Source organism: Brachyhypopomus gauderio, chromosome 7 (assembly GCF_052324685.1).
Source record: "Brachyhypopomus gauderio isolate BG-103 chromosome 7, BGAUD_0.2, whole genome shotgun sequence".
NCBI lineage: Eukaryota > Metazoa > Chordata > Actinopteri > Gymnotiformes > Hypopomidae > Brachyhypopomus > Brachyhypopomus gauderio.
In genome coordinates, this window is record NC_135217.1 from 18,627,156 (window position 1) to 18,652,206 (window position 25,051).

Below are 25,051 nucleotides of genomic sequence, written 5' to 3' on the forward strand. Positions count from 1 at the left end.
GTAGAAAATGAGTTGAAATTGCAGTGAGCTACACTGCGGTTTCCAGAGAAACAGGACTGTGTGAGTGTGTGTAAGGTAATTAAGGAATAATTATACCTCTAGCTAGCTAAATAACAACCATCTATTCTTCATGCCTATAAAGGAGTAGAGCGCATGAGAGAGAAGAAACAACTTGAGAACTGAAGAGAATGAAAAGACTTGTTCCAATTAAATGGATCAGGTGTATGAACCCATTGCGACTCTGTTTGACAGCATGAAGGCACACAGGTGCACACACACCTGAACATCAGTGCCAATACATACGCCTTCAATCATTATGCAAATCAGCTCTCACTTACACGAAAACGTATCAAACGAATAAGAAAAATAAAACATTCTGTGGGAATCTTAATACATCTTAGTAGGTCTTAATATCAACCTTGGTTTGTCCTGAACACCAGGTTGTGTAGGTTGCCTGAACACAGGGTATGAGCATGTGTGCAAAATCAATACCATCAAACCAGTGGTGTTATGATGATATCCTTTATGTGTCTGTTGTGTTGAAGTGGTGCATTCTTCTGAGAAACAGGAAAAGTATTTAACATACCCGGCCCTAGTCAATTACAGTGATGTGGTAAGGGGACTAAACACACACACACACACACACACACACACACACAACTCCACCCACCCACACACACACACTGCAAAGTGCGTGTTGGTTGATGCTTTTACATCTGGCTTCCAATGTGAGTACAAGCAAACCGCAAGGTTCAATACAGAGAAGAAAAAAAAAAAACAAAAAAGACACAGTTAAACACACCCTACACACCCAGAGCAAACCACCACCCACACCCACCCAAGCCCACCCTCCTCCTCCTCAGCTTCCCCAGACACGGCCCCCCCTGACTGTGTGAGGGTGTGTTTTAGCAACAGGTCCTACACAGCTCAGGACTGTGAGGAAAGTCTCGCCAGCAGCGGGACTCCTCGGGCGAGAGGCAGAGGGCACGCCCTGTCATGCCCAGCAAACGACCTAGAAAACGTCACGTATGACTGGGTATTCTGGTGGCAGACGGGCGCATTCCACACCGCCAGCCAACAACAACGCCAACGGCCTGCAGGGCACCTACCAGTCAGCCTGACGGGCCTGCCACCTGAGAACAGGACGATCGCCCAGCCTTACAGATGAAGAGCTCCCTGGAATCACCCAGAACACAGGCACTCAACAGCTCCATGTTCAGGTCATCCACCCCCCCACCTCGTGTTTATCAATTCACTAACAGCAGTTCCCTCCATGGAGAGTACATTTGTGTCTAAATCTGGGACATAAGGTGAACATGCACAGGCTAAACTAAAGTAGTGGATATTCAGCTGGGAAAGTGGAAAAGATAAAATTCACAATAAATTTCCAACAAATTACTTTATTGGAAAGAAAACGAAATAGTGAAAGAGAAAAACAAGTGACAGGCAAAAATGGGGAGGAAACAGGCGGTTGTAGAAGCGTCAGACTGTGGTGTAAGAGGTGGGGAATCCTGTTGTATCACTCACTCTGTCCCACGTGCTCACGAACACGAGTGCGCACACACACACACACACACTCACACGCAGGCATCCCCCGCTCGGCACGCTCTCCCTGTGCTCTTCCCTGGCTCTGAGGAAACTTGCCGTCTGTGTCTCTGCTTCGCCCAAGCGAATGTGTCTAGACGACGGAGCTCGGCTGAAGAGAAGAACTCATGCTTGAGGTAAGACGCACCGCTCCGACTAACTTGGCTCACCGGGATTTTATCCTACTTAAAAAAAAACTTTTTCCAAGTCAAACTGGTGATCAAACTGCAAAAGTGATACCAATCACTGCATTTGCTGCTCTGTAATTATGCATGCAAATAAAATTGCCTCCAACTGGGGGAAAAAAAAAACAATAAACTGGAAACTACATTGCAAGGAGTGGAAGTCACACAAGAGTGAGTCCAGGAGGAAGAGCAGGTTGACTGCAGTGTAACTCCCTGCAATCATGTAGCCTCGTCATGTTCCCAAGTGTGATTCAAACATTTTGGTTATGACCGAATCTAAACTTCAAAACAAATAATGACGCGGGAAGATCTGGTTGGGAACTTCAGCACACATGAGAAATATCTTTGGGCTTAAAAGTTTTAGGAGTTACAGTTAAATAACATTTTTTAATAGTCAATAAACAACCAAATATTTTTACACAATGAATTCACTGATTTGGGTGTGACAGGTTCTTTCAGGCCTTTTACACTAGCAGGCTACTGTAGTCAGTCGCAGCTGTAAAGGCCTGGTGCACTACAGTCCTGTTGATATTGGAATGAGGGGAAGAAAAAAAAAAAAAAAAAATCACCAAACTTGAGATTTCTCTTTTACGACTATGAGGTTAAATGATCCCTGTAGTATTTGCATATCTTAATGATGTTTGATTAATCATTTATTTTTGTAATATTGGCCAGACACACCAGTCTAATAGAGAAAGATGAGTCACAATCAAGACACACTTTGTGTAAATGTTCGATTTACTCAGATGTAGTCCAACAAAAACATCCCGAGCTGCTGAGCATACCTTACTCACTATAAATCGACCCATCCGAGAAAACGTTGCAGCACAAACCAAATGCCTGAAAGATGCTCTTATCCAAAGCGACTTACAAAACGCTTTGCCATACATTCACAGAACACATTCTAGATAGTAGTTAGGGGACATCTAAGAACTCAACAAACCGGTGAGTCTTCAGTCTATGGTTGAAGACAGCGAGAGACTCTGTAGTTTGAACAGATGGTTATCTGTGGTTATCTGTTATCTGATGGTGATAATAGGGTGTTTCCAAAAGAAATGGTGACTTCCTTGTGTGGATCGGAGGTTCCTGGAATGTGCAGAAGTTCAGGTGGTGAGCCGTCATCCAATGAAGCTGTGTGTGCCAAGAAAGCTGAAATACGCTCAGAAACCCGACCGTCAATGCAGGAAGGAAAGAATTAGTTGGTTGTTTTCAGCATAGCAATGATTGGAGGGAGATACGAGAAGAAATTATGTCCCATTGGACCCATGTCCCAACTGAGCCATGGCTAGAAAGAACAGTGAATAGGATGTTGTGGTTGACCGTGTTACAGAAAGATCCAGAAGAATTAATACTGATGATGGCTTGTTCGCTTTGGACATTTGAGGCTTTGAGGGCCGTTTCTGTTGAGTGTGCCCATTTGAATTCAGACTTCTAGACTGGTAGCACCCTGGCTGTCTTGAACACAGTAGACACATGTCCTGAAGCAGGCGCATGTCCTGAAGCAGGAACAAGCTCTTCAGGACCTCTCACCTGTCTCACATGTCCTGCCCTCCTCAGAAGGTTTCACCAAAACAGAACCTTTACGTTACTAATTTAACATCAGCTTCACACAAAAGAATTTACTTGAAAATGTACTGAAATTATTAAACTATATCGTGAAATGTATCCTCTATAATCACACTATTTTCCAACATCTAATTGTTCAAAATTTTGAATCAAATCAGTTTGACCCAAACATTAAAAACCTTTACTGCTTTATCAAACAATTAAATACTAACAATAAATTAACACTAATAATGAATAATCATTACTGATTTGATTATAATGATACTGCAAACTTCACTGTAGTTAGCTCCATAAAACCCAAATCTTCAGTACTCATATTTAGGAGTGGAATGCAAACATAAGTGACTGAACTCACTCTCTCTCTCTCACACACACACACACACACACACACACACACACACACACACACACACACACACACACACACACACACACACACACACACACACTTTGGAATACCAACAGTAAACTCACTCGTCCTTGAGCTTGACTGCTGATATGAATGCAGTTTGCCAGTGTGAATGTGGCAATGGTGGCCGGTTCACAGTGGGCCGTGAACGGAGCGCCTGATTGGCTGGGGCCAGCAGCCCATGCAGTGACTCCCCTGCGCTACGACATCTGCGGCTCACCTCTGAACCCTCACGCCATGCTCAGTCAGGCATGTTGGGCCTGATGTGTTGATACAGTGCAACACTGTGGCCCTCCAGGACAGTTGTGGGAGGGGCCTGATTGTCCCCGCCCAGCCTGACCTCAGCTGAGCTAACACTCTGTGATATTAGTCAGAGCCGGAGTTCTTCCGTTTTGTTTATAACCTGCAGCTGGCCTTTGTGGGATGTTATAGGCCCTAACACTCAAATTAAACACATTCATTCTGTGCCATATGTTCCGACCATTATAACAAAAACTCCTTCAGTCACAATACCGCCATTATAAATTCCATCATCAAAGTGATGGGAGAAACTGCTTCTAACAGGAAGCAAAACACTTCATAAGCATCCCGTGGCCCTTGAAACACATTAAAGCACTAATGTTTCTTGTGGCAATTCAAGGAGAACAATAATAAACAAACAAGCAAATAAATAAGTGCGCCCTGTGTTGCTCACCAAGCTGAAGAGAAAAACCCAACCTCTTCAGAACCTACAGGGAGGGTTTGCGGTGTATGGAACAAGAAAACCCAGCAGAACTCTGGTAGGCAGTGCAGGCACGAGACCCGAATAATGACATTCCAGAACTACTTCATTACACACAGATGGGTTTGTTTGCAGAGGCACTGACATTTGTTTTAATAACATCGAAATCCCATAATTCTGAAGGTTGTCGCCGTAACATTTGTTAAACGATTTTCTGAACCAAAGTTTTCGGAGAAACATGAAATGACTTCAGAAAAGCACGAAAAGTTAGCGATGCCCCGTTTTACAGAAATGGTGATTTCTCCATCAGTCACTGAGTAACGAATACAATTGAAACCATAAGGAAGCGTGCAGAACACCACACAACGCTGGAGAAAGAGACCAGGGTCCAATGAGTTGGGTATGATTAGCTCAGGATCGGAGCGTTGCACGATTGAGTCCGATCTTTCCAGCTGTATCCCGCCACAACACATCAATGCTAAATGAACACCGAATCAAATGTGCTACTATTTAGGTCCTCTGAAATGTGGAGAAAACTGTATATGCCTCGCGGTAGAAGGGTAAAGATATGAGACATGACTCCTCTATTACTGTGCACATGAGAAAATGGTTTTGGCCTGTGAAGACCACCCTGAAGAACGCTCCAGAGAGCGGCAATACCTGGTCCATAAGTTCAAGCAAACTTAATGTAACTCATTCTTCTTTCAGGCCACGATGGCTTCCCATCTGGACTTTGACCATGACGACCATTTCAACAACAGCTCCAACCACAGCGATGACGATTACGATTATATCGACTTCCATGGGGTGTGTGAAAAGCAAGATGTCCGCTCCTTTGCTGCCGTCTTCCTCCCTGTGGTGTACGCTCTGGCACTTGTGGTGGGCCTTGCGGGGAACTCCATGGTTGTCTTCGTCTACCTGTCCCGGAAGCGCTTGCGGACTCTGACGGACGTGTTCATCCTCAACCTGGCCTTCGCCGACCTCCTCCTCCTCTTCACACTGCCCTTCTGGGCGGCGGACGCCGTCAACGGCTGGGAGATCGGCGTGGTTGCCTGCAAGATCACCTCCGCCCTCTACACCACCAACTTCAGCTGCAGCATGCTACTGCTAACCTGCATCAGTGTGGACCGCTACCGAGCCCTCACCAAACACTCGCCCGCCTCCCAGAGCCCAGCCAGAGGCAACCCTCTGAGGCAGAGACTTCTACTGTGCCTCCTGGTGTGGTCGGCGGCCTGTGTGCTCGGCCTGCCGGATATGGTGTTGGCCACGGTCAAGCACCACTCCGACGGGCGTAAGGCCTGCAGGGCCGTTTACCCGGCCAACATGGCACTGCCGGCCAAAGCCACCCTGGAGTTCCTGGAGGTGCTGCTGAGCTTCCTTCTGCCCTTCATGGTGATGGTGTTCTGCTACTTTCATGTGGGCGTGGCCCTGAGTCAGGCGGCCTCGGCGGGGGTGAGGGGTGTCCGTAGGTGGAAGGCGTTCCGTGTGCTGATAGCCGTGGTGGGGGTCTTCCTCATCACACAGCTGCCCTACAGCGTGGTGAAGTTAACACGGGCCCTCGACACCATCTACGCCTTGGTGCTGGACTGCGAGACCAGCAAGCGTCTGGACCGAGCCAATCAGGTGACGGAGAGCCTGGCGCTCACACACTGCTGCCTCAACCCCATCCTCTACGTCTTCGTCGGCTCCTCCTTCAAGGCCCACGTGATCAAGATCGCCAAACGCTGCAGCCAAACCAGCAGACGGATCCGTCAGGGCATCGAGACGCCGGCGCCGGCCGAGGTCTCACTCAGGCTCCGCGAGCATCCGCCGAGCAACACGGAGCCCGAGTCAGATGGGGAAGATACCAGCACTTTCACCATTTAACGGTCCAATGATCAGAGACTAAAAACATGATGGGAGCATCTTTTTACATATTACATTTAAATATCAGCATGTCAAGAATGTTTTTTATATCTATTAAATTGAAAACGTCTATTATGAAAACGTAAAGATTTTAGTAAATGCCAAAAACATTTATCCATATGTATTTCTAATGTAGCAGTGAATTAAAATATGTTTTTGTACATTTTTTTAAATAATACAGCTATTGTACAAATGTATTTATATATTAAATCATAATATAAGCATTTGATAATGTGTAAGAGATTAGAGATTTCAGACTCAGAACTAGCCTTTCATATTCTAAAGTACACAAGTATATGGAGTTGGGTCACTTATCCAGTTATCGTATCTGGGTTCTGACACATAAAAACTTGAATGAAGAGCACTGGTATCTGATACTAATGTATTACATGTCATTTCCCCAAAATGAATTAGCCACTTTCCCTGGTATGTCTTAGTCTTTCTTGTTTAACAAAGCAAGTTCCCTTAATGCCGGAAGTGAGCTGGATTACTGTGTTATATCAGACAGACATGTCCTTGAGCAAGCCCAAATCAGAAGTATGTGGTTTGGGACAGTGCTTCAGTAATAGATGTTTTTCACTTAAAGCTAGTAACCCAGCTCCATGGCCTTAACTGACCGTGTATTCAGGAAGAGCAAAGCTAGGAAAAAAAAAAAAGAGGATCAGGGTTCTCAAATGGAGGCCCTAGAGACACCGCGAGGATTGGTTTACCAGCTTCTCTGTCAGTGTTGCTAAATAACAAGTAAATTGATCATGCCAAGTACAATGGAGGGTTGGAAAAATCCAAGCTTAGAATTTCATGTTTGTCCTGCCAGACACCCTGATGACTCAGACAAAAGAAAGGAAGAAAGGAGGAAAGCAACCCTCTGCTTTTTGGAACAGCTCTGACCGACAGCAGACTTTAGTCTATATTAGGATCCCATCATGCCTGTGCCGTTGCATTCATGAATGCACAGGCCACCTGGTCTTACTAGGCTATCACAACCTGAAAGAACCACAGAGAAATGTTTGTGGCCCGCGGTTTGCCGAATACACTTCCTCAATCACGTAGACCGTGACGAGAGACGCCAGGAAGCATTCTGGGAAAGGCAGGGACAGGAAAGCCCCCGCTAACGCAGAGCAGGGCTCCGACGTGCCTGCAGAACAGGGCAGGGCTGAATATTCCTGAACATTATTAATATGGATGAGAGTTCTCAGGAGATTTGGGGCGGTCTGCTGCCTCCATAGAGAATCTAAATGATTTAATGTAACAACCCTAAATGTCACCAAAGCATTTTAAATCTTTTAAAAATATTTTTTCTTATTTATCCAAAAACGTAAACTGGGGCTATTAAAAAATATAAGCTTCCTCCAGTGCCAGTGTTCACATTCGTGTGGAGGCATGGGTGGAGTACACCCAAGGCCCGGACTCCACCCTAACTCCAGCCCCCTCGCCAGTCTGGCTGAGGCTTCCCAGCGAGTGGGGAAAGACGCCCAGGCCTACATGCGTGTGAGAACGAGCGTGACTCATTTTGAGTGTTTTGTGCAGTCCAAACAAGGCTCACGTGTATGTGCATGTGCACGGGTAAATGCTCTATGGTCTGCCTCCTTTCTTTTGCTTTGCATATACAATCTGACCTTTCGTGTCTATTTATCCAGTAAGAGGAAGACATTAAGATCACCAAGGACACTTTAAATGGCAGCACCGTCATCACCGGGAGTTGTGTTTGAATATTTGTTCTACAGAATAGGCTGAAAACATAACGGAAGGGCATATTCGATCAACATGTGTTCCATGTAAAATACTCCCACAAGGCAACAGGCCTGACTTTATGGACTTTGAAGATGCACCTGTCAGCCCAGGAATGTTTTTACAATGTGCGTCTGAAGAACACTGATGACATGAAAGGCAGTAGGAAAGCTGCTTGAAACCACACACAGCACTCTGCTTTGCTCTGGGTGAGCTTTTATTTTTCTGTCTGAGGTAGCCATGGTTAAAGTAGAAGAACCACAACCAGCATGTGTGGGTGAGAGCGCTCCGATAGCATTGTCTTCACAGACATCATCTCCTAGGGCACTGCAGAGCCTCAGAGAGCATTAAAGGATAACGGTGAAGACTGCATTCTTGTTCATGGACTCCTGCAAGGACTTGAATCCCTGCATTATCCCTGAGGGCCTCCCCTGATGCTCCAGCTCAAATACTCAGAGCATGACCTTCAAACTTGTCTCCAAAAAAAAATCTTAATCTTTCGAACATACCACTTGCAAATTCATGGTACATTACAAAAAACAGGAGCTTGTATTCCCGGAGGCCCACCTGCTCTAGATCTGAGGGCAAGCCCCTTTTATGGTATTCTGCCCATTTTCTGGGTCACGTCCGTCCAATGGCAAGACCCATAATTCCCTGTAGATGTGGCAGGCCTGTGTGTGTGTGACAGTTGATCTGAACTCTTCTTGAAAGAAGAGAAGATGAGATGAAAAAAGAAGCTGAAGTGAACCTAGGGCTCCCAGGAAGAATGACAGTACTCACTATTCACAATCCCCACAGAGCTGCTCTGACTAAGCTATCAGATATCAGAGCACAGTCAGAGGCAGTGGGCATTCTTAATTTATGCCTGAACACTCTTTAATATTCATATTCATTTAAAAAGTTTTATTTTAAAAACACCTAAACTGGTTCATTTGACCACATCACTGTGTACACTGCCCGTGATCTCTCTATAATCTTAGAATCTTGCCCTTATACCCACTAACTCTCACACTTGCATCTTCTCTGTGCTTTAGTAAACATGACCTCCGTATAAACGCCCTCGCTCGGCTTCCCCACACACCATGTAACTTTCGTAATACCAGAAAGCCGCTCTCTGCTCCAACCACTCCAGAGTTTTACGGCACAGTCTGAAGGCGGAAACACATTAACGGCGAGACAGAGGACCGTAGTTTGGAAGCAGAAAGCGGAAGAGAGCAGAGGTGAGGGGTCAGAGAGAGCAGTCGTGAGGGGTCAAAGAGAGCAGAGGTGAGGGGTCAGGTCTCAGCGAGCTACAGCTTTGGGAAACCGCTGGTCCAATGGCAGCTGACACGAGAGAGAGAGAGAGAGAGAGAGAGAGAGAGATTTGTCTTTTCTTTGTATACATCACTTTACTTTGTATTGTTTCTGCAAAAAATTTGGTATGCAGCATTGTACAGCATCAAATTGCAATTTAAAAAAATGAGAGAGAGAGAGAGAGAGAGAGAGAGAGAGAGAGAGAGAGTGAGAGAGAGAGAGAGTGAGTAAATGAACAATACAGGCACTGTAATGAAGGCTGCGGGGGCAACTCAACGCACATTTTTGCGGCTCTGCTGGCATTTGCAGACATGAGGGATGAAGAAAAAGAGGAGGACATGGAAAGTTGAAATAGAAACCAAAATCATCAGCGGCGAGAGGGAGTATACTACAACCATGATACAACCATAATGTTTTTCTTCCAGTATGATATTCCAGTGGAATTTTTTAAGAGGAGGTCAGGCCCCAACCAGCAGCAGGTGAAGGGGACTGTTCTGGCGCTGTGTTTTACACTGTGTTTATGTGTCCACGTGTCTGCAAAATTATATATTACCAAGTAGAAGTGCTTAGTTGTGAGGCGAACATGTAGCTAGTCATTAGCGTTGCCAAGAATCTCTCCTTAATCATAAATGGTTATGTCCCCTTAAACAGGGGTACATACATCAAAGGGGCCCAAAACAGCATTAACCAATAAAGTTGTGGCATGCGTGCGTGGCTGGTTTGTGTACCCAGCAGGAACATGGGTAGGAGGGGCAACAGGGGTAGGAGGGGCAACATGGTACAATACTGCAGGAGTCCAGATTACTCAGATTTACCCGCCATTGTATCAAGAGTGTGAGGCACCTTCACTCTGCTACTGATGTATGGCAAATCCATCAGCTGAAAGTGGTTTGCAGACACTTCATCAATGCTTCCTATTCAGTGTAATAAAATCAAACTGTTATTCCTCACCTAATTACTGACCATCTAACAGTGTGTAACGCTAAAGCTTATGGAGTCACTATCCTCCATAACAAAGTGCAGTCTGGCACCCACATCTGACTGCGTGGAAGTTTTGAAACCTGTGCTTTTTTGCAGCTAATCAAATGCCAATAGATAAAACCACGTGCCGCAGACGTTTCCGATCCAGAAGTAAAACACAGTCTGGTCTCTGGCTCACACTGACTTTAAAAACGCTTCCATTCTTAGAGACCACTTGAAATCACGCATTTGCTTTGCACTTGTTTGCACACTGGTAAAGAACGCAAGTTAATTCCTGTTTATAGGGACGCCAAGCTAAATAGGGGCAGTGTTTGGAGTTTGTGTAATTGAACCCTCGTTTCCTTGCGCTATATGTCGGTTAAACAGTTTGTGTGAAATTGCCCATGACTAATGTACAAATCACAAATGTATACGGGGGGGAAAACAACTTGTGGAGATTTGCTTCCTAAACGGGTCACCCAGTGTGGCTGTGTATACTGGGACAGCCAAAAAGGTGCGTTGTTGCTTTAAGAGTAGGCGAGGGTGCGTGTGTGCCTCTGTTCCACCGAAGAGCGGGAGTATTTTTGTTGTTATAGCATGAGTTGCCACTGGATTATGCCATGTCATACACATGTAGATATTTTCCTTCTTGTGTTTTGTGAGTAATGCAACCACTGTTCTTGGGTTAGTTCTAACATAAGGAGAACGTGTGTTGGTGGGACCTGGTCTTACGTAGTTAATAAGCAAACTTTAATCCTCACCGGTTTCAAAATCGTCGCTCGGCTCCTACACTGCGAGCCTGATGTCTGACCTGTTTACTTTGCCTCCTTAAAGCTTTTCACTATCTAAACTGCAGTGTGCCAAGTGTTACAAATCCTTTGAAGCAAAGCAGACGGTCCAAACCTGATCTTCATTGTGCTAGACTCAGAAGTTCTCTCACTCACTAGTGTGTACCGAAGGACCACATCACCATTCACTTGGGACCTTCAGCACCTGGAGCTCCTTCTTCCAAACATTGTTCACATCTTATGAGGGGCTCCAATATCCTAGAGTAACACTGGCTATGAATGGTTAGTGGGCAGAGGACAGTTCAACAGGAAGTGACGTTGCAGCTGTTCTCCTGTCTGGCCTATTGGCAACTATTTTCTCCATTAAGGTACTGCTGTCTGCATGCACCTATAAAGGTTCTAGGATCAGGTAGGTGTTTTTAAGGTTAAGTAACACTGGAAAATATAGGAGAACACAGAACATTGAACCATTCAGACTTTACTGAAATCCAATTATTCTAATACATTCATAACACATGATTCACCAGCATTCAACCACAACATAACGCGCTATCCTACTTTATATAGCTAAGTAGAGAACTTCTCAGTTGATGAGAATCAACAATTGCATCGCATTATGGTCATTTTAATATTACAAGTAGCCAAGTCACAACCTGATGGAACCTACCATCCTGCCAAAAGACAGCAATGTACAAAGGAAAGAATTATTCATCCTCACTTTTCCATCAGCCATCACTCATAATAATAATAAGCCATGCCAAAATTGGTTAGAACAGTAAGTCTCTCACATGCTGGAGTTTTGGGACAAACATCCCAGTGTGTCAGGCAGATGTGAAAAGAGCTCAGTGGAATTGAGAGGACACACGATGTACGAGCACCTGTGTTTTCAATGTGGTGAGTTTTAGAAGTTCAACGCAACGCTAAACACTTTTGTATTAACACTTAACAAATACTCAGTAAAAACACATTTTGTTTGCTGGCCATGTTATAGGACACATGCATTCAGCAATGTGTTTAGCCTTCAGAAGCGCAGCAAACGGTCACTGGTTGTTGTAATTGTTCTGGACGACAACTCACCATCGCCACAAGAAGGTGGAGTTTCTGACATTCTCTGAACACCCCGTTCTACCTGGTCGCAGAGATGCTCTACTGGATCAGGATCTGAAAACTGTAAAGACCAGGGGAGCAAGGAAACCTCGCAATCGTGTTCCTGGAACCAATCCATCACCTACGACCCATGCAACATGGTGCACTGTCCTGCTGAAAGTGTTCTAATGCCATAGGGTAAACAGTTGATGCTGGCCGCCCGAGATGCTAAGGCAAGTCCCACTCGGCAGGTACCTGTGGAGCCAAGGTGTGCCAAGAACACATTCCCCACACCGTTACTCCATCTGCACCAACCCCTGACAGGAAGGGCTCATCAATTCGTGCTGCCAGTGCCAAATTCTGACTCATCAGCATGGTGCGGAAATCTGGAACCATGTGTCCAGGTGATGTTTTTGCGCTTTCTGTTTTCCCTCAGACAGCAACGACACTGGAACTGGTTATCATCTCCTCCCCGGTGCAAAGGAACGGTGCCTTCACTGTGGGCCTTGTTCATCAGAGCGATCCTTGACATTTGTTTACATCCACTACATCTCCTTCTGGTACATTCTTTTCCTCAGTCACACAATTCTTGGCATACTCGACACAACAACAAGTTTGGCCGTTTTTGAAATACCAGCCGATGCCTCAGCTGCAATACCTCAGCCTATCACTATGCTTCCTCCGAGCCTTTATCCCAACCTCTCCAGGGAGCAACACATTCAGAACTGCTGAAATAGTAGACAAAACAACCAGTGTTTCAAAGCTAGATAACACTAGCACAGGTGCAGCAAAAGCAGCTAGCATTACTGTTCTATACACCCACAACTGTAGCCTACACCATCAGAAATACAAAATGTATAAATATGCAGTCCCAGTTAAAGTCTTAACATTTCATCTTTCATATCTTTTCATTTATGAAACGCATCTAGAAAATATAACTTTAAAGAACGCTCTGTTTATAGACCTATTTTTGTGCCCCATAAATCTAAATTTTTTTGCTCTTCATACCCTCTTCCACAGGACAATGTGCTTAACTACCCAAATGACCCGCCAAGTTTGTCCTGGATAGGATGAGAGATGCATGTGAGTTTAAAACGACACACATATTCACAAACTAGCATGACAGTTGTGTACATGCACAGCCAATTCATGATCAAGGGCTGGAAAAATACAGACATCCGTGCATGCGAGTTGGTAGTTAATCAGTAGACTATTTTAAATACAGTTAAATACATCCATACCAAGTACCGACAGCATATGAACGCCCTTCAAATATGCAGTTTGGAGAAATATTACAATCATATGTATGAGCAGGTGTTCGCTAGGCCGATGCTGTGTATCTTTACAAGGGCCCAAACGCTGACCGCTGTGAGTGGTGCTGAACTGAACAACAATATCCTAAATGTAAGCACAGGAGCTGCAACCAAAGGCCTGCAGTCCTGCATGAAACTAGTTAACATCTATCCACACTCAAACCCACACAAGGCCTGGCAAACGCCGCATGGAGTCACACTCCCTCAGACTCTGCCATATTGTTGTTTCATTCCATTGAACCCTTTTATCCTCCACCAACGACCACACTGATGATTTGGAAGGGTCAAACACAGATAAAGCGTTCCCAGTTCGCTCGCTTGTGTTCGTGCGTCAGAGCCCAGAGGACATTTCTGACTTGAACAGGACACAGACAGCCGCAACATCCTGAAATGCTTTGTGGACTCAATAGTGAGCAGATCTCAGGATGCTATGTCGCAGAAAGAAAACAGAGACAGAGAGAGAGAGAGAAAACAGAGACAGAGAAGGAACACAAGGAGGATCTCTGAACCTATCCCAAAATATTTTAGACACTATCTGTAGGTGTAATCTGTGATTTCACACTGCGTGCATGCAGTGGGCCAGAACTGGCACTCGGCAGGTAACAAGATTAGATCCAGGGCATTTGTGTGGTCAGTGATTTTAAGACTCCTGTCCTCTCCAAAGATTCAACGTGTGGATGTGGGCGGAGCCTAAGGCATCTTGATAAGCAGTGTGGTCTATGAACGGAGAAGCAACGAGATCCTGTGTACACTGATAAAGTGGAGGAAATAATTATTTGATCATTATTTTGTACGTTTGCCCACTGACAAAGATATGAACAGTCTATTTCGTCCACTGTATTTATTTGCATTTAATTTTAAGGTTGGGTCCCCAACTGGGTTTTGCTTGTATATAAAGCATCACAGAACTGGGCTGAAGTTAACACACTGCGTGCTTGAAGAGTTAACAGGGGTTCCGTGCCAGTACACAGAACAAGACAGCTTTAATCCTCCTGCAAGGAAAAATAAAATACTGGTGGTCTTAAACCACTGATACCCATGGCAAGCATAGCTCCAAACACCCAGCAAGGGAAGACGAGAAAGATACTAATTCTAAACCTCTCCAAAATGTTACAGAGAATAACCCAGGGCATTTGCATCAAAGATAAGGACACAGATTCAACAAAAGGAGGTAATCCACTGCTGTAATAAAGGGTGAAACATTTCCTAACATGAAAAGCAGTTTTATGCTCTGGCTGTTCAGAAAATGTGATCTGCATGTCAATCAGATCTTAGAAGAAGGCTTTGGGATACTTGCACCCCCATTAGAAAGTCCAATTTGCTGGTTCAGACAAAGCTGAACTACAAACAGAAACAAAAACGGAGGAGGAATGGACAAGAGCTGGAAGTTCTGACCCACTGACACCGTGTGCAAAACACCAGACACCAAGTTGTCACTAGAAACCAAGTGAATCTAGGCAATGGCTACAGCACGACCCAATTATACCAGCTGTTAAATCCACCTCCCCTGTGTAGTTAGGAGAGGGAATTAGGGGGTAGTTAGGGGTAGTTAGGGGGGAACTGATGAAGCCGTTCTGGAGAAGGATCGGTTCAGTTCCACATGTGCGTCTAGAACTGGTGATTATCATCATGCTGGAAGGACATTTCTGATGCATAAATCAGCACTGACATGAAACAGGCGGATATGTACGTGTATATCCTTATGTACAGCACTGCTGCGTAGGGTTTTACCATAACATCTGCAAGTGAAGAAAAAAAAAAAAAAGTTTGACTACATGCTCTTTTTTTTTTAAACAATCTTCTATAAAGTGGAAGTCATGGGATAAAAAATTACTTTGAAGCCCTGAAATAAAAATAGCAGGCCATGTTTAAAAGAGATTTACTACAGATGTCATAGACTATGCCTTTGCTCTTCTACCTGTTCAGGGAACAGACGCACTAACGTACAATCTCCTGCAGAGAGACCAGTAGAGTGGCTATATATGTGAGACAGGTCCCACATCAGTGGAGTGCCTATATATGTGAGACAGGTCCCACCTCAGTGGAGTGCCTATATATGTGAGACAGGTCCCACATCAGTGGAGTGCCTATATATGTGAGACAGGTCCCACCTCAGTGGAGTGCCTATATATGTGAGACAGGTCCCACATCAGTGGAGTGCCTATATATGTGAGACAGGTCCCACCTCAGTGGAGTGCCTATATATGTGAGACAGGTCCCACCTCAGTGGAGTGCCTATATATGTGAGACAGGTCCCACATCAGTGGAGTGCCTATATATGTGAGACAGGTCCCACCTCAGTGGAGTGCCTATATATGTGAGACAGGTCCCACATCAGTGGAGTGCCTATATATGTGAGACAGGTCCCACCTCAGTGGAGTGCCTATATATGTGAGACAGGTCCCACCTCAGTGGAGTGCCTATATATGTGAGACAGGTCCCACATCAGTGGAGTGCCTATATGTGAGACAGGTCCCACATCAGTGGAGTGCCTATATATGTGAGACAGGTCCCACATCAGTGGAGTGCCTATATATGTGAGACAGGTCCCACATCAGTGGAGTGCCTATATATGTGAGACAGGTCCCACATCAGTGGAATGCCTATATATGTGAGACAGGTCCCACATCAGTGGAATGCCTATATGTGAGACAGGTCCCATAAGTGGAGTTTCTATATGTGAGACTCCAGGGGCTGCTAAACAGGGGTGACCAGCACTGGCTTCCAGACTGCAGAGATACACAAAAGAAGTAGAGAAAAAAAGAGCAAACAGCCCCTTCACCTGTGAGCCATCCGTAGTAAACCCTCAGGGCAACAGAACCCCAGGTTGTGAATCCACACAGCTGGAACAGAACAGCACATGGGGTGAGAGAATGAATCACCACACAACACCAGTGCTCAGTGGTGAAGAGGTTCCACCACACACCAGCCCACTCTCCCAGAGCAAGATCACAGCGTCACAACAGCAGGTGTCCTGGAGCAGATGAGGAGCATGAGGAACTGGGCCGAGGCCGGCTCCGACGTGATCCGCCTACTGAGTGGAAAACAATCCACTAGCAGAACAAATTAACCACCTGCTAAACACTGGCGCCCATTCCAGCTGGCGATGGCAGGACCGCACACAACATGGAAGACCCCAGGAAGGAGCAAACGCCAAAACACCATCCAACTATAGACCAATAACCTGCCTGTACTTTTGGCCGTGACCTCAAAGCCAGAGGAGTGATTCAATAATGCCCAGGAAGGCAAACATCAACCCCCCCCCCCCCCCCCCCCTCACACCCTCCAGAAAGATATGAGACAATGTTTTTTTGTGCAATACTTGTACTATCACACTGTTTTGAATAAGAAACCAAATATTGTAATAATATTCAAGTGAGAATTCTGCTGATTCCTACGACCCAGTGTGCAATTCAAATACAGACTGATAATGTGTGGGGGATTGGGCAAGAGATTTATCTGGGTCAAACTAAAAGAGGCCAGCCACACTGGTTTGTGTGGGTCAACTATGTCCATGCTAATGTGTTTTTCCCAGTTTAACAAAGTCAATCGTGTACCGAGCGTTCACCAGCCCAAAGACATCCATGGCGAAGCAAGCCTGTGACCAGAAATCACTGTGAATCCACAACTGGGTTCTGCTTGTATGTACACCATGTTTCCAATTATTCTACCAGAAGTATACAAATATGATTTCAGTAAAATAACCACTTAGTTTTTAGTTTTTCCAAAGAAACTGATTTATTTACTGCTATCAAACTCAGACAAGTGTGTTAATCTTGCTAATGGAACTTAATAAGGTTGATCCATCTTTTTAAACAGTTTGCACTTGTACCGGTAATATGGAAAGGAAAAAAAAATAAAAATCTTCCTGCAGATGCAAAGTGTGACAAAGAGCAACGTTTTCCAAATGGCATGAAGAACAATTACTGAACTGTGAAAAGATGCACAAGCGATTCAGAGCACGGACACGTGCGGTCACGTGCGGTCACGTGTGGTCAGATGAATTTTTAGGAAGGATCGTGCCAGACCCTCAGAGGCCTGGAACCACGGAAGCCTACAGCAAGAACCATCTGGATTTTTCTCAGGGGAGCAGATCAGATGGTGAATTTTACATCTCCAAAACATTACAGAAAATAACCGGAGGCATCCTCAACAGAAATAGATATACATGAGTTATGCCAGAATGTTATCTACTTCCATAATCGGTGCTCAGACGTTTAGAAAACATCCACTATGGAAATTTCTGATTCCATGTGGTCAGAGTAAAAACAGAAGAAAAAATATGTAGATCTAAAACAAAACTTGCATTGCACACAAGCATGATAATTCCCCTTTCACTTAGGGCAGCAAAGACTCAGAAGAGACACGCCTGTAAAAACTCAACCAGAATGGGTCGTGCGCCAGGTGAAATTTCTGCCTCCTCGTGTCTTCATTTCCAGCAGGAGGATAAGCAGCCCATGGTCTGTTCCTCACGCCTCCTGACACATACGGTGTTGGCCAGTTCCCTCCTACCATCTGGTTGCGTTTTCGATTGCAGCTCGAGCCTTCTGGTGGGACGGGCTTCGGGCCAAAAGGCCAGCTCGGCATACGAACTCTGGCTGCGCTCGGGCACCTCATGTGAAGTGCTTCACATCATCGTTAATGACAGGTGTCTGTGGTTTATTAGGCACAGACCAGACTGGCCTGTCTAAGTGTCATGTATTGTAAAGCACACAGTTTATGGGATCAATCATTTTGATGATATGCCTGTTTAAAGATATATTTTTAGTCTTAATACATGTGAAGCTGTATGGTTCATGAATCTGAATTTATCCTTCCTCATAACCGTAGACATAAGTTCTATATGTTTAAGCCAACAAACACTACGGATAAAGGATGCGTTGAAGGTTTATTATGACACTGGTAAGCTGTTCTTTCAGATTGTGAGTTTCTTCATCACAATCAATCATCTCCTTCTGCTTGTTAACAGATATCTTCACAATCATGACAAAAATGAAGAAAATTCCAATAAGTGATGATATTGTGTAAAACTACACATAAATACAAGTTTTTTAAAAAAGGATTAGGCAAGGTTTAGGGTTATGCACAGAGTAAAGGCAGTACTGAGCCTGGTTAGTTTGGTGTAAGAGATGAAGGTCTTTGCAAATGTAGTTTGTAGACACTCACTCACCACTACTCCACCACTTCTTCCCATTGATAACATAGTGCTCGTTGTCCTTGTGAAGGGTGCACTCCATGTTGGTGGCATCGCTGGAGGCAACATCTGGCTCTGAAGGAGAGGGGGAAAGGGTCAGAGTTAGAGCAGGCCAGAGTAGCCGATACCCAGAACAGAGAGAGAGAGAGAAAGGGTCCGAGTTAGAGCAGGCCAGAGTAGCAGATACCCAGAGTTGACTTGGACTCCAGCCTAAAGACTCGTGATTTAACATGTACTTGTATTTTGAACATCTCTGGCCGATACCCAGAACAACCCGATACACAGAGAGAGAAAGGGTTTGACTGGAGCAGGCCAGAGTAGCGGATACCCAACAGGGAGAGAGAATGGGTCAAACTATTGAACTATTGCAATTGAACTATTGACTTTGATGTAGAATATATACAGTATACACACACACATACGCCAAGCCTAATCAACCCCAGGTGTGTCAATGCACACACACACACACACACACACATACGGCAAGCCTAATCAACCCCAGGTGTGTCAATGCACACGCACACACAGTGTTCGTAAGGAATCATACTTGGATATGTCACACAATTTGACGCCATCTGCATGTGTTTAATGATGGGGGAAACTTGGCACCTGTTCATCCAGCACACACACACACACACACACACACACACACACACACACACACACACACACACACACACACACAGCAGGAGGGAGAGGACATGTGTCTTATTCCCTGTCCTCCCTGTCTCTCCCCATAACTCCACCTCTGACTGATCATTTGTGAAAGAATTCCTTCATCCAAACAATTTACCTTTACAATTTTCCTACATGATTGTTCCTATGGAGATACACATCATTTCCCAAAACAAATCCATCCCTGACTCACATGGGAGGACGGGGGGTGCGGACACTAGGAGAAGAACGCAGTAGATAACACTGCAGATAACAAACCAATACTTTATGGTCTATTTAATTTTGCTGTATAAAATGACTGACTGCTAAAAGCTGGTAATGCATAGCTGTATTCCTATGAGGATAAAGTTGTTCAAACTTCAGCTGAGAAGGCCACTGAGCTCCCTCTCCACCACCACCAAACATCTTCCACCGTTCAGATGGTGCAGTGCACTAGGTAACATTGCGTTGTGGTTAGGAATGCTTGCGTGAGATGGAGATCACTGCTGTCCAACTAGGACTCCTGGGTTTGTCCACACGGGAGGCCATGATGCTCAATCCCGTTTGCTCAGAGCCAATGTTGTCCTTTACAATCCTGCACACTCCCTACACCGGCCACGTGACCAGAGCTCTTTCCTGAAAAGGCCCACGTGTGCACGTTAACAATAACACAATAATGTCATACGAATGACACGCGTGCACGCCTGGATGACATTAGTAACAAGATTTGTGTGCGAGACAGTCCAGCAATAACACAAACAAAATAAAATGTAACTAAATTCATTGGGGTCACTGTAAAGGTCCTTGGCTGAAGAGGTCGTGTGACGGTCACAAGGAGACAAAGTGCAAGAGAAACATGTCATCACAGCTGCCATTGCCAACCTTTGACCTGTGACACGGGATGTGGAACGCCCAAGTGAATTCCAGTCTGACCGTTCACACTGGGCCCACATGGCCGTGGTCTGCATCACATATGTAAAAAAGACTTATTTGATGGGAAACAGCTCCCACATCGTGTTTACATTGCCTAGAAAAAAATATAAGGTAAATAAGTTGTCCACTTTCACCATGTAGTGCAAACGCAGTCTCTGACCAGCAGTATACGCCGAGATCTGTGTGTTTAGAGCCTCTTCATGCACATTTGCCAATATTCAGGCATTCAAGGAAAAAAAGAAAATAGTAGATGCATTCATGAAATTCATGTGTCCGCTCCAGCAGGACTACAGCAGCGTGAATATCTTCAGTCCTACGTCACACCACATGGACACTAAGAACCAGGGCCAAACTGTACTCATGCAGATGTGTGTTTTTGTTCAAGGTAGAGCTTCCCACCCTGAAGTGTGTGTGTGTGTGTGTGTGTGTGTCTCCTCACCGGTCATGCAGAAGCAGGAGCGGATCTCTGCTCTCAGTAAGGGTTCAAGCCACCGTTTCTTCTGTTCTTCTGATCCAAAAAGATGCAGCACCTCCATGTTGCCCGAGTCTGCAACAGCAAGTCAAAACCCCCTACTGAACCCAGAACCCACAGAACCCAACCTCAGTAAAACCCCCTACTGAACCCAGAACACACAGAACCCATTTTTACTAAATGTTTTTTTTTCTTGCAGGTGTGTCACTCCAGTTGGAAGACATTCACTCAAAGGAATTTAGCTGAACCAAGATCATCTACTATATTGTAACAAACTAAACATGTTAAAACCCAAGAGATGCTGGTAACATCTGCCTCTTGTCTGTAATTTCCAAAATACTGACGGGTTCCAATATGCCATTATGTTCAGTTGGCCCTGATTATGGCCTGTTAAAATGTACTCACCATCACAAAGCTCAGAAGGTTACGTGTTCAGAACGTTTCCAGTTTACATTCCTCCCTACACCCCTATTCTCTCACAGCCAGACAACAACGGTGCATGACACCAAACTAAAACCTCAACCCCACACTCATGTGCGTGAACCCAATTTAGACATCCTGTTCCAGCTCTGCATCCCGTGTCTACAGCTCCTCTGAAGCAGAACTCTCAGACTTCAGTCCTAGCGTAGCGTGTTCCCTACACAAACCACCACCTCAACCCCACCCGTCTGATGGTGGAGCAGCAAGAGGTCCAGTCTGCCCTGCCCGTTGAGGCCCTCCAGGATGGGAGGTTATTGTAAAGCAGAGCAGGGGTGTGTCAGAGTGCCCTAGTTAGCCAGGTACCGCGGCATACGACTCGTTGCTGCTATGGCGTGTACACAGAACACACTGGCCTCTCAGACCAACACAGACCAACGTTTATTGTTTATTCCTGAAGTCTCGCAGAAGAATGAGGAGAACTGACAGCAAGAAGAACAGAAGTCACTAATGTCGCCTTCTGCAGGAGACCCAAAAAGGCACTGCAGTTCTACCACGAGAATAAAAGCTTAGCTTCTTCTTTTATCTTTAATAACACTTAAAAAAAAAAGAAAAGAAAAAGAATTTTCACATTTTTTCTAACAGTTAATGCATTTTGGATTTGGAACATACCCAATAAAAAGAAACAAAATATATGTTGATCTTGATTAAGATATGCAGCTTACCCTCTCTCTCTCCTTCACTGTCTTTCATCTCTCTCTCCCTCACTCTCTCACACACACACACACCTGGGGCCTGGCAGTTGAAGACCTCAGGGGCGTAAGAGCAGCGCCCAGTTTCCTCTGCGATGTAGGAGTAGTCCAGCTGTGACAGGCCACTTATCACAGGGAGGAACAAATTCCATAGCCCTGCAGCACGAGCTTTGGCCTACACACACACACACACACACACACACACACACACACACACACACTACTATTCAACATATACACAATCTCAGGGGCAAATGCAGACATTCTTGTGTCCAATCACTTACTTTCAGTTGCTCGAGCGCAGGAGGTGTTTGCCATCTCAGGGGACCATCAGTGTTCTTGGCATAGTATTCCTTTATGTGCTGAAACAGAGACAGCAGGTCCTTCAAGACTGGTCCTGAAAGGCTGGAGCTGCGGGATTCTGGATATGTGCCTTTGCCCACAGAAGCATTTTAAAAGGGGCCTTTAGAGCGTGAAGACTTCAGGAAGTACAGGGTAAGGGATGATGGAGACGACTCGGAAATCTAAATGAACCCACTTAAAACGCGGGACCGGTCCTGAACCCAGTCAGATTCAAGACCCGAATGCACAACAGACAACAAAACTTCAGCTTGTGTAGTGGCTTCACAGTGTCCGTGTGAAGCAACAGACCGTATACGACCCTGTAAACATGTTTAACAATGAGCCTTCTGTAACAACCATGATTCACTTGGGGATGTAGTGTTGCTATGGAGATGACCCAGGAGCTGACCTGCTCGGCGGGCAGGATGTGACGTCTCATGAACTCCTTGACCTGCTGGAGGATGGCATGACCTTTTGGGGACTGGAGGAACAGCCTATCAGAAACAGGCACGGCCAATTTAGAACTGCAAAAATAAAGGAGAAGAACACAAATTAAATACAGATACAAACACGTGGGAATGTAAAGACAGCACAGTTAAGAAGGACACAGACGTTTCCCATACAATCCTAAACCATACAGGCTGCAGATGGCCATGGTTTGGTGTGACTGAATGACTGCAGGGTCGTTTGGATCTGCCCAATGTCGCCCCCTGCAGTGCAGCTGGTGTACTGCGTGGAGCGGTGTGTGAGACCTGAGGGCGATGTTCAGAGCCAGACGAGCTAAGGGCTCCACGCTCTCCCCGAATTTGGCGGCATCAGGAGCACTTGCATTCCCCAGCAGATACCGCGCATAGATACCCTACCCAACACACACACACGCACACACACACACACACAACAGGACAGAAGGGAATTTTTTGAAATACACAATCATTGCTCTTTATACAATGGGGAAAATAAGTATTTAGTCAGTCACCAATTGTGCTTAAGTTCTCCCACTTAAAAAGATGAGAGAGGCCAGTAATTGACATCATAGGTAGACCTCAACTATGAGAGACAAAATGTGAGAAAAAAATTGAGAAAATCATTTTGTCTGACTTTTAAAGAATTTATTTGCAAATAATGGTGGAAAATAAGTATTTGGTCAATAACAAAAGTTCATCTCAATACTTTGTTGTATATCCTCTGTTGGCAATGACAGAGGTCAAACGTTTTCTGTAAGTCTTCACAAGGTTGGCACACACTGTGGCTGTTTCTCAATTCAGGGGCTGCAGCCTACGTAGACCGCGTAGACCGCAGCCCACGGTGGCCACACACTTCGAAGGCAGGGTAGGCTGCATCTCACGGCTGTTAAATGAGACAGTCTAGTCTTCGCAAGACGTATGTTTGCGTGACCACGCTCTGCCCCGTTTCATACGTTACATACGTCGCTAACACGAGCTGTCCGACAAATATCACATCACCCACAAATGCCTAAAAGAAAATGCGTTGAACATGTATTCACGTTTGACGGGAAGTATAACTTCATAACAAAATTCAATGTATTTTTATAAACGTTACTTTTACGTTAATTTTACGTATAAACGTTTAGTAAATACTCAAAGCACATGTTTACCTGCAATATCATTAATAACTGGCATGTTATTTAGCATCTCATTGCAGTATAAATGTCCATATTTAAAAAATACCGACATTTAAAAACGAATTCTTCGGCCCGTACACTAGACTCCGCCTGTTTATTGTTCATAGAGCAATGAATCCTGGGATATGGTGGGACGCGAAGGATACTCAGATGCATCCTTCGTTTTCGGGGTTTTGAAGGCTACATTCGTCGGCCGCATAAGAAGGAGTCCACGAATTGGGACAGCCTCGTCGCGGCGCAGTGACGTAACCGGCCTACAAATGCGCACTTCGTGGGCTGCAGCCCCTGAATTGAGAAACAGCCGTTTGCTGGTATGTTGGCCCATTCCTCCATGCAGATCTCCTCTAGAGCAGTGATGTTTTGGGGCTGTCGGCGGGCAACACGGACTTTTAACTCCCTCCAAAGGTTTTCGATGGGGTTAAGATCGGGAGACTGGCTAGGCCACTCCAGGACTTTGAAATGTTTCTTACGAAGCCACTCCTTTGTTGCCCTGGCAGTGTGCTTGGGATTATTGTCATGCTGAAAGACCCAGCCACGTTTCATCTTCATTGCCCTTGCTGATGGAAGGAGGTTTGCACCCAAAATCTCACAATACATGGCCCCATTCATTCTTTCATGTACACGGACCAGTCGTCCTGGTCCCTTTGCAGAGAAACAGCCCCAAAGCATGATGTTGCCACCACCATGCTTCACAGTTGGTATGGTGTTCTTTGGATGCAACTCAGCATTCACTGTCCTCCAAACATGACGAGTTGTGTTTTTACCAAATAGTTCTACTTTGGTTTCATCTGACCATATGACATTCTCCCAATACTCTTCTGGAACATCCAAATGCTCTCTAGCAAACTTCAGACGTGCCTGGATATGGACTGGCTTAAGCAGGGGGACACGTCTGGCACTGCAAGATCTGAGTCCCTGGCGTCGTAGTGTGTTGCTGATGGTAGCCTTTGTAACGTTGGTCCCAGCTTTCTGCAGGTCATTCACTAGATCCCCCCTTGTGGTTCTGGGATTTTTCCTCACCGTTCTTGTGATCATTTTGACCCCACGGGCTGAGATCTTGCGTGGAGCCCCAGATCAAGGGAGATTAGTAGTGGTCTTGTAGGTCTT

The 25,051-nt window shown here is 45.3% G+C and overlaps 2 protein-coding genes across 3 annotated transcripts in view; one reads left to right on the plus strand and one right to left on the minus strand.

Annotated features, from left to right (window-relative positions):
- Positions 1-25,051, minus strand: part of acad11 (acyl-CoA dehydrogenase family, member 11) — a 36,106-nt gene that overhangs the window by 7,747 nt on the left and 3,308 nt on the right. For both annotated transcript variants that reach the window (XM_077012262.1, XM_077012263.1), the window contains exons 8-13: positions 23,055-23,161; positions 22,712-22,826; positions 22,245-22,322; positions 21,997-22,135; positions 20,759-20,866; positions 18,709-18,807 (exon numbers count right to left, since the gene is read on the minus strand). In XM_077012262.1, coding sequence (XP_076868377.1) covers positions 18,709-18,807; positions 20,759-20,866; positions 21,997-22,135; positions 22,245-22,322; positions 22,712-22,826; positions 23,055-23,161 — 646 coding nt within the window. The remainder of the gene's footprint in view (positions 1-18,708; positions 18,808-20,758; positions 20,867-21,996; positions 22,136-22,244; positions 22,323-22,711; positions 22,827-23,054; positions 23,162-25,051) is intronic.
- ackr4b (atypical chemokine receptor 4b) lies at positions 1,489-6,796 on the plus strand. Its single transcript, XM_077012264.1, has 2 exons — positions 1,489-1,721; positions 5,174-6,796. The coding sequence occupies exons 1-2, from the start codon at positions 1,713-1,715 to the stop codon at positions 6,329-6,331; spliced, it is 1,167 nt and encodes a 388-aa protein (XP_076868379.1). The 5' UTR covers positions 1,489-1,712; the 3' UTR covers positions 6,332-6,796.